The 13,775-nt window shown below is 34.6% G+C and overlaps 1 protein-coding gene across 8 annotated transcripts in view; it reads left to right on the forward strand.

Moving 5' to 3' along the window:
- CNOT4 (CCR4-NOT transcription complex subunit 4) overlaps nt 1–13,775 on the forward strand; it is a 115,549-nt gene that overhangs the window by 71,007 nt on the left and 30,767 nt on the right. For 5 of the 8 annotated variants that reach the window (XM_016121091.2, XM_036230869.1, XM_036230870.1 and 2 more), the window contains 3 exons: nt 1,807–1,940; nt 10,395–10,452; nt 12,084–12,333. In XM_016121091.2, the coding sequence (XP_015976577.1) occupies nt 1,807–1,940; nt 10,395–10,452; nt 12,084–12,333 (442 nt within the window). The remainder of the gene's footprint in view (nt 1–1,806; nt 1,941–10,394; nt 10,453–12,083; nt 12,334–13,775) is intronic. The other 3 variants (XM_016121098.2, XM_016121092.2, XM_016121095.2) reach the window with 1 other exon arrangement.

The raw sequence follows: 13,775 nt of genomic DNA on the forward strand, positions 1-13,775 counted from the left end.
GATCACTTTCAGATAACTTACTTGTTTCTTATCCAGTGAGTGCTTCTTGATTTGTTTTCTTTTTTCTTTTCTTTTCTTTTCTTTTCTTTTCTTTTCTTTTCTTTTCTTTTCTTTTCTTTTCTTTTCTTTTTTTTTTTTTTTTTTGTATGAGGCTTTCTTGGATGAAATCTAAGGTTAACTATTTGGAACTGAATTTTGACTAGTGGGGAGTGTGCTTTACTTACAGGTACTATTACAATGAAAACCTTTAAGATTTTCTAAACCCCAGTTTATCTTATTTAAGTAGTATTGATTAGTAAAGAAAATGGATGACCACTGAAACTAATATAATATCGTATGTGAACTGTAACAGGAAAACTTTTATAAAATTAAAATAAAACAGATGGACAATCCCTGTTTTATGAACTGCCCCTGTAAAATCATTTGGATATCAGTTTGAGCTCTTTGTGGCTAATGAAAGCCATAATATCACTTGAAGTATTGATTGCAGAAAGAATTTTCAGAGCTTTTTGTGTCTTAAAGATGTAAAATCCACATCTAACTGCATTTTTCTTAATAATTTAAAATGCATTTCATATTGTTGTCCGAATTTATTTGCTCCTTTACCTGAGTTTTAAGTTACTTTGAAAAGGAGGTTTCTTTGTTAAAATACTTCCTCACTGTAGAAAATTTGAACAAATTATATCATGGCAAAAATCAGAAGATTTTAATTTTGTTGTTACTACATAACTCAAAATTTAGTACTGTATGAAATATTTAGAGATCCAGTCGAAACAGTCAAGAGCCCTCTCATAACAGGGAATGATGCATTGTATAGTAAATATGATACAGTTGTACCCGATTAAATGATACTGCCTGCTTCTTGCATGTTTTTATTGTTTTTATCTGTTCTGGTTTTTATTTTCCCATAACATCCGTTTAGAACATACTTTTAAAACAATTAGCAACCTTGAAGGTAAGTGAAAATGTCGTTCCAGTCAGGATATACTTGTAAATTGTAATAAGTTGTTCAGAGTAATTTCATTGTAATTTATTTCTGTGTATGACTATTTCCACAGTCTGCTTAATTTCTCCCAAAATGTTTGTGATGGTGTCTTCTGACCAACTACAGTAAATACAGAGTTCTCTTTGTTGTGTATAGAGCAGGGATTGTCATATTTTCTGTAAAGGGCCAGTTTGTAAATATTTTAGGCTTTCTGGGCTACGTAGTCTCTGTAACAACTACTCAGCTCTGGTCTTGGAGCACGAAAGCAGCCCTCGACAACTCATAAATAATAGCTAATTCATAAACGACAGTTCATAAATGAGTGAGTGTGACTGTTACAGTAAAACTTTATTTACAAAAACAAAGTAGCCAAGCTATAAATTGACAACTCCTGGTGTAGAGTTTAAAATCTATTAAATTTTATGTAGAAACATAAAATTTTAATCTAAAAATATAAATTGATTTTTAGTAATCTTCAGAAAATTCAGTAATGACCTATTACAAGACTTTTAACATGAAAGATGAGGTTTGCAAGGGAGCGTCAAGTTTTTTTGAGCTAAAAATGTTTCAATATGCTTTCAACACAGTGAAGTAGTTGATTAAGTGCCTTAATTAATGAAGTATATTAGTTTTGTTGTTTTGTTGGAAGAACGTTCATGGATTTAGAAGTTTTGTGACACCCTCCTCACAGATCCTCTGACTTCATGAAAAACACTTACATGTTTTATTTAGGATATTTTTAATAATTCAGAAAGCAAGTCAGTGTTTTCTACCAGTCATTTTGTGAACCCCACTGCAGTTTTAATTTCTTCTTCAATTAGGCAGGTAAACACCAAGAATATGAACAGAAACTACTTCAAGAATTATATAAATTAAACCCCAATTTTCTTCAACTGTCTACGGGTTCAGTTGATAAGAATAAGAACAAAGTGACACCACTGCAGAGGTATGACACGTAAGTACCGATATTAGTATGATCAGACGCCTTATTGTCATGTCGTGTCTGTCGATCTTCTCTTTTTCTTCTACATCTTTTTCTGACAGAATCCTTCTTGACAATGTCTGCCATTTATATAGAATTGTTGCACTGTATAGGAAATGTCGAGTCAAATTTCCGGGTCTGAGTATTTGTTGTCTGCTGCTCTCTGGTGACACTTCAGTTGAGTCCCTTTGTGGTCCGTCCCTCTTTTGATCTGCAGACCACCCTTATTGATGAAAAGGAAATTAAGGGATGTTGGTTCTTAAAAGGCTCTATCACCTAATTGAGATTTCCCCCCTGATGTAATGAGGGGAACAAAAATACTGTAAAAGGAAGAGTGGGAGTTATTGAAGTATTATGTATTAGGACACAAATATTCATGGTCGCCTAGTCTCAGGAACCTCTTGAGTCTTATATCCTCTCAGTGAGTCTTATACCTTCTGAATGAGGAGGGTATCACATATTCAGAATCTTATTCATTTTAGGAGACAACTTGTTTTCGCGTAGACCTATACTGTGTTGGTATTTAAACAAATTTATTAAGTTTGAAATACTGAGTCTCATTCTGAAATGGTGATCTTCACATCTTGTATTTGGTTATAGCCTGTCAGAAAATGGTCTGATTAATAAAAACAATAATTGGGAGTTGTGCTCTATCCTGAATATTCCTTTCTAAGTTTGATGTGTTATGACCTTTTTTTTAATTTGGTAAGTTTAACTCTTATAAAATGAATTCATTTAAAGTAAATATCTATTATTAATTTAGGTATGTTGATTTTCTTTTTTAAAAAGTTTATTCTAAAGTTAAATTTGTTTTAGGTGGTGTAATGTTTTAACTGTCTAGGTGTTGTATGTTATAGTCTAATGTCTATTTAGGATTAAAATAATTTAAGGGCCATTTTTCACATATAGCTAATACTAATTTGCATGGATTGTTATCAGAGTCAATTTCTTCAAAAATATATCCTTGTATTTAAATTCTTTAAAGTCCTTATTAAGTTTATTTGCCCTAATAGTAAAGATTGTTTATAAAGATTCTTTAAATTTAAATACTTTTTGTTTATGCACACATACATGTACCTGTTTATATAAATACATATAGTAAAGGCCACAGCAAAACATAACATTACTGTATAATAAACTGTGAAATTTGTATATATCAAAGCTAAGAATAGCAGCTAAGTCCAAAACAAATCTTTCTGGGTTGATAATCTTTTACCCTTTTCCTTGATTTTTTTGTACCTACCCTTTTTTACCCTTGTATGTTTGTTTTATTATGAACCACATGCTATTACTTAACCTCATTGGTTGTAGTGCTTTTTATAAGAATGAGGTTATTGCAGTAAAAATTTATTTCAGATGGTTTTAACATTTATACATATTGTTGCCATTTAAATGTTATTCTAATTAAAGTCATGTTTTGGGTTTATAGGCCCTAGAGAATTCAGAGTAGAAATTTAAATTTTAGATTATCTCTTTGAGATAACATTGGTTATTTCTTGAATATAAAAGTAATATGTTTTTATTGAAGGACATTTGAAAAATATGTAAAATTATACAGAATTAAATATGTAACCTCAATACTCAGACGTTTTTACTGAAAATGATATATTTCCTTGTCCTTTTTCTTCCTATGAATATATGAAAATACAAAATATATTGGTTTGTTACCTTTTAAAACTCAGTACCCATTAATATGAATATTTTCCCATGTCATGAAAATATAATCTTCTATGGATGCTTAGTAGTTCATTATATATGAGTATTTCAGATTTATTAAACCAGTCTTCTGCTGGTGTATGTCATTTTCATTTCGGTGCTATTATTTATAACACTGTGTCGTGCATTTTTTCATAGAAACTTTGATGTTCTTAGACATAGAACTGCTGAGTCAAAATTATGAGTACCTATTTCCTCCAATTAAGTATTCTTTTCTGCACATTTGCCAATTTGATTAAAGAAAGCTGTCTCATTTTAATTTGTATTTGATTAATAGTGAAATTTTTATGCATAGTGAATTCACATCTCTTTGCAGTGTTTTATTGGTGTATTTACCTGTTTGTATGCAATATATAGATCTAACTTTCCCCAATTAGTTGACCAGTCTATTTGTATTTCAAAGAATACTTGAATTTATAAATCAAATTTGAAAGAATGTATAATATACAACATAACATTGAGTCATTTCAGCCATTATCATGTGTATCTCTCTATTTAAGTCATTTGTGCCTCTCAGGAACAATTTTTTTTTGTCTTTTTCCTGTTGTATTAAATCGCCCACTACCATTTCTTCCTGTTTGAGAATCTCTAGGCTAAAAATGAGAGAACAGTGTTAGAAACTGGTTCTAGCAGGCATCCATGTCTCATTCTTTACTTTTATAGGGATATCTCTAGTGTTTTATGGACTGTTAAGTATGATTTTGACCCTTTATTCGAGATGAGTATTTTAAATCAAAGTATGAAAATACCTTGTTATTTCTAATTTATTGAGCTTTTCTCTTTAGATTGGAAGTGAAAATTGGAATTTACCAAATGTCTTTTCAGCATTTATAACAAGTATTTAGCTTTCCTTTAATTTTTTTTGTGATCAGTTATAAATAGACTCACTAATATTTTATTGACTTTGCCCTTATATATAGTATAGTCAGAGCACATTCATAAGTATTTCAGTAGCAGGAGTTTAATCAGGGTCCCAAGTTGTCAAAAGAAGAGAAAAGGGGCATTTAAAACAGTTTACTCATTTAATATCTTTGTCCAAAGCCAGTGCTACTGAATCTCAGCTGGGACCAGAAAAAATTTTGACTTGGTTATCTGTGCTTTGCATAAGTACATGATATAGGCAGCTTTTGTGCTTACTAGTAATCAATCAAAACATTAGGTGTATCTTGGAAGTTATGAGAGAATTTTGATTAAAGTCATATTTGCCAAACTACAATCAGTCCAGGTTTATTATGGCATTTTTTCTTGCCTTGTTAACGGCTAATTGTATCATGTTACTTTAGATGTGGCCGTATTTTAGTAGCAAAGTAATACTTTATTAATGTATATTTGAAGCCCATATCAAATAAAATATGTTCTACAAAGGCAGGCTACCTGTCCATAGCTTAAATATGTACTTTGTGGTAGCAAATGTTTATCTCAGTTCTTTAAGACTCAGGTGAGCATGAGAAATGAAAGTGAATTCTTCTGAATGAACATGGGAATATTTAACTTAGGAGCAAAGTAAATATGTATTTCTGTATATAGTAACATTACACTGAAATTTAGAAATATTCGCAGTATTAACATCAGAATTAAAATTTGCCGTATATCCAAAATGCAAGCAAAATTACTACAGACACTAAAATTTTTTAGCTTTTGAATGTAATGAACAAAGGAACTAGAACTTACCAATGTTTTTTCTATTCTACCTCAGTCCTCAGAAACAAGATTTTTTCTTTGATCTTTCTATGTAATTACTTATTTTATGTTGCAAATTTTAGAAGGCAGTCACGAAACTATTTCCAGAAACTTCGTTGGCATCGCCACCAAGGAAGTAAAAGGAAATCAAATTCAAACACTCTTTTTTGAGCAAGTTAAAGCCAGCCAAGTTGGATGAGCATCTGAAGAATCAAATAGTGACACAGCTATGTTAGACTGTTTGTTTGCAGATAGTTGTGAATTTGGTTTCTTTATAAAACAAAGTATTTAAAATTGATATTAATAATACTTCTAGCTCTAAAATCTAATAATTTCAGAGACTTTGAGGAGCTTTATGTGATCGATGTCTTTTCACTTTGTTCCTCTTTACTTCCTCTAGTGCAGTGATTATTGGCTATCAGGCATCGTCTTAATTTAGACTAAATGAATCATAATTTCCAGGGATGGGGCCTGGAAATACACTTTACACTTTACACTTTAATTTTATATATACATAAATATATAATTTTATATATAGATTCCAATTGTTGGGTTAATTAAAAGTATTTACACCTGAGAAATCTGTAATTTCACCATTGGTTTCAGAACTATTTAGGGCTAGAACTTTTAAAAAATTAGACTTGATATGAAAATACTATATGTTTAGGAATTTTTATCTTTAAGGATTTATATACACAGTTGCCTTCTGGAAATAATACCTTGATTATGTCATGAGACTAAACTATCTATTAAAACTTTTAGTCTCACTTGAATATAGTGCTTTTCAATCAATTGTGTCTTTAGGTATCTTGATTTCTTTCTCTGCATATGGCTGACTATTGTCAGTATTTGAGTGAACTATAGGGATAGGTGGTCTTCTAACTCTTAGCCTTTTCAAAAATGATTGTCAGCCTGTTTTTGCCTCTCTCATTCTTTGATTTAGTTCAGTTTATATTATCTGCTTTTTTTTTTCTTTTGCTTTAATCCAAGAGAACCAAATTAATATGCTCCAACTTTTCAATACCTTTCTAGATTTTATTCCTTGCTAGGCGGCCTCTTCCCACTACTTTGTGCTGGAAATGGTTGTTAATCTTTCCTATTGAAAATGGAATGAACTGTAATACTTTTACCTCAGAATGCAAGCTGTTGTTGTAGTGTTCCCAAAAGAGGTTGATTTAAGAAATAAGAAAGCCCGGGCTGAGTGGCAACCAGTGTCTGTGTACCTGGCTGGGAATTTTGAGCTCCAGGGTTCAGCCACCTACTGAAGCTTGCTACTTGGGGGTTGGGTCAGAAGGGCAGAAGCCAAGGGCAGGGTTAAAGGCCCTTCTGTTGAAGCTCCCTCTGGCGACTGGAAGCTATGACCAGAGTCACGAAGTAGAGTAGGGACTGAATTCCTAGCCAAGCTCAGGCCCCAAATAGTGCAGTGGGAGATGCTGCAGAATCTTGACAGCCCATTTCAGGATCATCTGCACCAGCTCTACTCAAACAGCCCTTTGCTGATGGACATTCGGCATTACTTGGTGGTCTGGATTGAAGACTAGAACTGGCCAGGAGACTGCACTGGACAATGATAATTCCAAGGCTAACATGCTGTTCTTCTACTTCTTTGACCAACTGAACTATGAGTGTGACTGCTGTAGCCAGAACCCTGAGTGCTTATTGCTATAGCACAACTTGTAAAAATTTTATCAGGACATTCAGGCCTTTCCCTAGGGTCCTACCCAATTGGCTGAGATGATCTTTAATCTCTTCAATTCTGATCCAGGCTCAGAGGGATCAGTCGTGCAAAGAGAACAAGGCTTTGAAGCACCTATGGAGAGCCAGCAGCCTGAGATTGAATTCTAGACCCTGGAATTGAGGGCTAAGATGGACAGGTTGGTAAAATCCATCAGCCAACTGAACAACCAACAGGTTGTCTTCTGCTTCTGATACAAGACCAGACCCTAGTGAGAATACTTTCTTTGGACCCCCATCATACCAGACAACAGCTTCTGCAGGAAATTCTCAGTGAACCAGACAAGAGGAGAAATGGATGCTGGGTGGTCCCAGAGCACTGCAAGGCCCATTAACTAGCCTAACTGCAAAGTTGGAGGCGTGGAAAGTCTAGCAGCAAAATGTCTGCTTTGGAGCTCCTTGAATTGTGGACTGGAACACAGCCGGAGCAAAGCTATTATTTCATCTGCATCCATGCTGAAGGAGCTGAAGAGATTGAGTCACCTGGTTAGCTATCGGTATGACGCTCTGACCAAAGAGATGAACCTGTCTATGAAAGGCCCATGTCACAGAGTTGCTACAACATCGGCTCCACAAAGCCTTTGTGGTAGAACCAAGTCTCGCATGCCCTAAACTCCCGTTGACCACCCAACCTCAGGACTGGAAAGAAGTTTACTGTCCAGATAATGCTGCTTGCTGGTGAGATTTCAGGAAGGCAGTGAGTCACTTAACTGCAGAAGTCTCCATTGACAGGAATCTTCATTACAAGATTTCCAGAAGTTCAGCATTCTGACTTCAAACCAGGAAACTTTGAGCCCCAAAGAAGAGTCAGGGCTTAAATTAGGACTTTTGCTAACATGACTGGTGGAGCAATGTTCTAGTGATTCGGGTTGGGCTCCTGGGTGTGACAGAGGCACTGTCACATGGTCAGATACACTTAGCAGGGTCTGACGCCAGAGCCAAAAACAGACACCTTCCATGTGCTTATTATTTCTAAGAGGAACCTACCCTTGATTGCCTGGACCTCAGTTCTCTGGTTCAGTCTGTTCAGCTCAAACCTCTAGAATCAGCAGTTATTTTTCACTCCACGCCTTTTAAGCCCTCCTAGACTTTGATGGACCCTGCGCTCAGTCCTTGGCCTGGAGTAGCTGAGCAAGCTTAGGGACAAGCTGTTTGGGTGGAACTCTAGGATTGAGGGTCATTTTTGTCCTGGGCTGCCTTCAGAAAACAAGAAAGCCCTTCCCCCGCCCTCCCAGGCAAGCTACTATTCTGAACATGGCTAGACAAAATTCCAAACCTGGTCCTACATGACCACCTGAAGGATCTGTGGAACGATGGATGTGTCATGGGCTTTGTGAGTCAGAACCAGGAGTGCCAGCTGCTGAAGACCATTTCTGGTGGCTCCTGTTCTTCAGTAAATCATCAGGAGGGGGCAATCCTTGCATAGTGGAGCATCAGGACGGAGCAATCCCTGTATGGTGGAACACCAGGGGGCAATACCTGCACTGAGATAAGGTTCTCATCTACTCTGTGCAGCCCTACATCCAGATGGTGCTACAGTGACTCACACTGACTGAATCCACCACTACCAACAGCTGAGAACCTGTTGTATTTTACCCCAAATTGCCTAGGATGAATGAAGCTTTTGGGTGCTACTACCAAGATATAGTTAATTTCCAGAAATGGAGTAAATACCCAAAACATAGGCCCATTGTGGTCTCTTAACATATAGCTGGATGAGCTGCAACAACCACTGGAGCTTAAGCTGGAACCAGAACTGGAGTCTTTAGAGCTGGAGCTGGAGCTGGGGCTGACACCAGGGCCTGAGCTATGCCTAGAATAAGAGCCACTGCGTGTCGCAGGTTTGGCTCTGGGGCCAGGACTGGAGCCCACACTAGGCCTGGAATCACAAAGATGTCAGAGCCCAACCTGGGACCAGAACTGAAGCTGAAGCCTGTTCTGGAGCCACTCCCAGGGAATTCCAGGACTCAACTGCCATTGCTCTAAGATATGCTTCTAGTCTAAATTGTGGTGCAAATGAAAGACCCAGTACAGGCACACCTCATTTTATCACATTCCACTTTATTATTCTTCACAAGTGTTGTGGGTTTTTTATTTTTATTTTTTTTTACAAATTGAAGCAAAGGCCCTCCACCAGCAAAAAGGTTGCCACTTGCTTTATTGTGATACTTGCTTCATTGTGGTGGTCTGGAATCGAACTGACAGTACTTTTTGAGAAGTGTGTAAAAAAGGCCTTTCTGAGCAGAAGTGGCCAATAAATAACTTTGTGCCAGATTAATAACTTTCTGTCAGATTCTAGAGTATCTGGCAGTGTTTCTGAAGAAGATACACTTGGTATTCAGATTGGGTACTAGCCCTTGTTAAACTTTTTTAGAGCAGTTGTAAATGGTACCAGTACAGTTGTCTCTTTGTAAGGTGACTTGGTGTATATATTCAGGTAATAAAGTTATTTTGAGAAATTTTGATCTTAATTTTTGTTCCTATAGTATTATATCAATAATAGGTATTTGTATTTGGATACTAATACTTATCTTTTGTTCAAGTACTGGGTCTAATAAAATTAGTTATAGAAATGGTTTGCTATTTTTGTGTCAACACTGTCAATGTTGTAATGCTTCTAAAGAGCTTTTTTGTTCTTAAGTCAGTGAAATTAAAATGGACTTGAAGTTAGCAATTCTATGTTATTCTACTGTGGTACTGCATTTTTCCTATATGGAAGTTAAGTTTTAACGACTTTTTTTTTTGAGTCAATAGTTTGCACTAAAGTTTGTTTCTATTAATACTGTGTATGCGTGTTGTATAGTGTATAGTTTGTATGTGTATACACGTGCACATGTCTTCTTTAGAGTTATGATTAGGATATTGAAGTATTACATTCGTTGCTCTTAAGAACCTATAGAGAACATTTCAAATCTTGTATGCCTCTGTCAAACACCTAGAAAGATGGGTATTATTTCAAGTTTAATGGGGAATGTATTTATCCTGTCCATAAAACTAAATAGTGAATTAGACTTTTGACCTATGAATTGGAGTAGTATCCTTTAAGCAGTGCTTTTTTTTCCCTAAACTGTTGTTTCACCTATTGTTTTTGGCGAATCTCCTTAGAATGTAAGTTGCCCAAGGGTAGGGATTTTATGCGTATCCTTAATGTCTTACATCATAATGCTTCAGTAAATGTTAAGATGATAAGATGTCTGTTTTTCTGACTTTGGGGGTGTTTGTTTTTCTCATGGGAGAATGATTTTACTCTGATTTTATTCGATTTGTTGTTTTTTTTGTTTTTTGTTTTTTTTACAGCCCCATTGACAAACCTTCAGATTCTCTCAGTATAGGAAATGGCGATAATTCCCAGCAGGTGAGATTTTGATATTGTTATCTCTTCATTTATCTGCTGTCTCCCAAACAGGGCATTCTGTGTGAGTGAGTTTTCTAGATAGTAAAAATAACTTAAAATACTAAACAATTTAAAATGCTTTTAGTGGACATCTTTGTTAAATGTATTATAATCAGCCTTCTTTTCCTCAAAATATATAGAGCATAATTTAACCCTTTCTTGATGACTCAAAATTATTATTATTGTATGGCAATACATTGGTGTCCTTACAGTCTGCTGATATCATTGGTCTTTTTGACCCTACACAAAATGGTCCCAGACTAGTATGCTTTCTGCATTCTCATTTTAAGAGTTGTTTCTATGCCATGTGCTCCCCTTCTCCCTTGCTGTCAACTTTAATTTTCTGTTTCTCTCACTGTACTTGTTTCCGACAGTTTTCCTCCTTCCCGCATATGACTGTGGAATTTGAAATGATAGACCAAATAGTTAAGTTCACAGTTGCACCCAAAATGATACTGAGTGGGGAGGTCCTGATCTTTAGAGTGTGCTTTGTGTCATCTTGGCTAGTTGCTAGTTCTTGATTGGCTAAGGTTCTGAAAGAACACCTTACGTTGGTTAAAATAAAAAAAAAAAAGTAGTTCTGTTCTCTTCCATAGAGTGCCCTGTTCCCCAAAGTGTCTGTGAGAAACTTAGAAATCTAAAATACACTGCTTTTCCACAATTTTGACTCAAAAATTCCATAAAAGAATTTGAAAATCTGTATGTCCCCTTATATATTTTAGGTTAACATTAAAGATTTTTTTCATAATAAGGTTAAAAAATTGCAAAGGATGTAATGTCCAGCATATTGTAAATATTAGTATTTTATTATGATCAAAGCAACTTATATAAATATAAATTTTGATAAAAATTAGTTATTAAACCTAAACATTAAAATTATATTGGAAATTCATCTCTTATTGAGATAGATAGGGCCATTTTAAATTAGTTTTCATGTATCCATAGATGAGTATTACCTGTTGGTTCAAGGAGATGATTTTCAGCAGCAATCTTGGTCATGCTTTCATTTTTCTAAATGAAAGTGTTGAGATATTTTGTTGGTATAAATAAGAGATGAAGGAAACAGTATTATATTAATGTCATTCAAATCTTTAAACTCCTTCTGAATTAAATACCTAAAAATCACATAAAGATCTATCAAAAATACTTTTTGATGTGTTTGGAAATGACTCGTTTAGATCTTCTTTTTGTTTTTTTTTCAAAATGAATGTATTGGGAATCACTTTGCTTGCAAAAGAATCCAGTCATTAGAGTCTGTAGCTCTCTCATCATCAACCTGAATATTTCTAATAAATTTTTGTTTGGTTCCCAGAAAGTTTTCACTCTTGGGCACAATACTATAGTTATCTTCACAAAGTGAGAAAGTTAGGTTATAAAAGGAGAATAGAATGGCTTACTGAGAGTGTCTGTTTTAGAAAAGAGTACATATGTAAGTTGATGGATTTTTTGAAAATTTATGCTCGCATAAAAAAGTCCTCAAGTACCCCAGTTTGAAGATCACTATTCTGATACCTTTTGTTGCAAGTCTTTTTAATTGTGGTTTATTAAAATGCATAAATTTATATTGAATATTCTTTTCCTGTTTTATTTAGATATCTAACAGTGATACGCCTTCACCACCACCTGGTTTATCAAAATCTAACCCAGTCATCCCCATCAGTTCATCCAATCACAGTGCACGGTCTCCTTTTGAAGGGGCAGTAACTGAGTCACAGTCGTTATTCTCAGATAACTTTCGACATCCCAACCCTATTCCAAGTGGGCTTCCTCCTTTCCCCAGTTCCCCACAGACATCCAGTGACTGGCCTACAGCACCAGAGCCACAGAGCCTCTTCACATCAGGTATATAACAGAACTAGCGCGTGAGGATAATGAGCCCATTCCCTGCTGAATGTGTTTTCATCCTTTTCGTCCCCACTCTCTTTTTCATAAAAATGTAAACATTTAAACTGCGTGGAATTGGATGGGTTGATAAGTTGTAATGACCTAGAACTTATTATGTTAACAGACAGATTTCTCTAGAAATGAATGATTAGATCATTTTTCCAATAATAAAGCATTTCCTCTTTTGGGAAGTATTAAGGGCTTACATTTTTAATCATATTTGTGTGTGTATAATTAAATTTAAGATTTTTCCTCCAGCTGTCAAAAGATGTTAGTTTATTTTAAAAGTTATATTTTGGCATTTTTGAGCCATTTTCATTTTTATTTATTATAAGTTCTCTTATTAATGTGAAGGATGGCATAAAATTAACATTGACAATAGCACATACTGTTGTCAATGGAGCAGACAAATTTTTGAAAAACTAAAGATTAAATAGATACTTTTTATTAAGTTATATTATTTTTTTCTTAGCAGTATATAAAACATTTTCAAAATCATACTTTGTCTTTAATAGATACTTAAAAAGATAAAATTTACGAATTCTGTCACGTTTGTTACTTTATTTCTTTTAAATAACTTAGTCTGGGTTTTAACCCATTTCCCATTTAGGAAAAAAAAGTACAGCTCGCTGTGTGCATTAAATTTAATTTGACATAAACGCACTCTTTGAGGCTGAAGCAAATCTGACTGGTTTCCCATGTGAAAATAAAATATAAAAACTGTTCTTGGAGTTATTTCTAAACAGAACTTGTCTCTAATCCTAATGTAACAGAAATGTATACATAAATCGGATTCATCAAATGAATCTTTGGCTAACCACTGTTCCAGAATGATGTTAACATCACATGTAGGAATGCTATGTTTTCTAGGATCTTTCCAGGACATTCTCTGTGATCGAGAATTACTATATTTTGTAAATAGAAATACCACTACTAAAAACAGAATTCTATAAATAGAGGGATATCATTTGTTTCCAAAGACTATCAATATACCAGAGTGATGCGAAAATAATAATAAAAGTGAGATATTTCATGGCAAACTTGGGAAGTGAGGTTAGGACGGTAATCGATTTATCTTGGAGTAAATGCTGCAGCCACAAGCGCCGCTGAGGGAGTCTTCTCAGGGCAAATAGGAAAAGGGTTAATCATGAATGGCCGAGAGTATAATTTGGATTTCAAGTACTTTGTTTTCTTTGATTATCGAAATCAGTCTGTATTACTCAGTTTTTGAAGTTAGTAACTTAAGAATGAAATCATTGCTAGAAGTATATGAGCTCTTTTATAATTGTATAATCTGAATGTTCTAAGAAATTACATATTTCATATATATTTGCCTTTATCTTGAATATGATGTTTAACTTTCACTAGTGTGGATACCCATTAAATATAAAAGTGAGGTA

This window comes from Rousettus aegyptiacus, unplaced genomic scaffold, assembly GCF_014176215.1.
Source record: "Rousettus aegyptiacus isolate mRouAeg1 unplaced genomic scaffold, mRouAeg1.p scaffold_m13_p_13, whole genome shotgun sequence".
Classification (NCBI taxonomy): domain Eukaryota; kingdom Metazoa; phylum Chordata; class Mammalia; order Chiroptera; family Pteropodidae; genus Rousettus; species Rousettus aegyptiacus.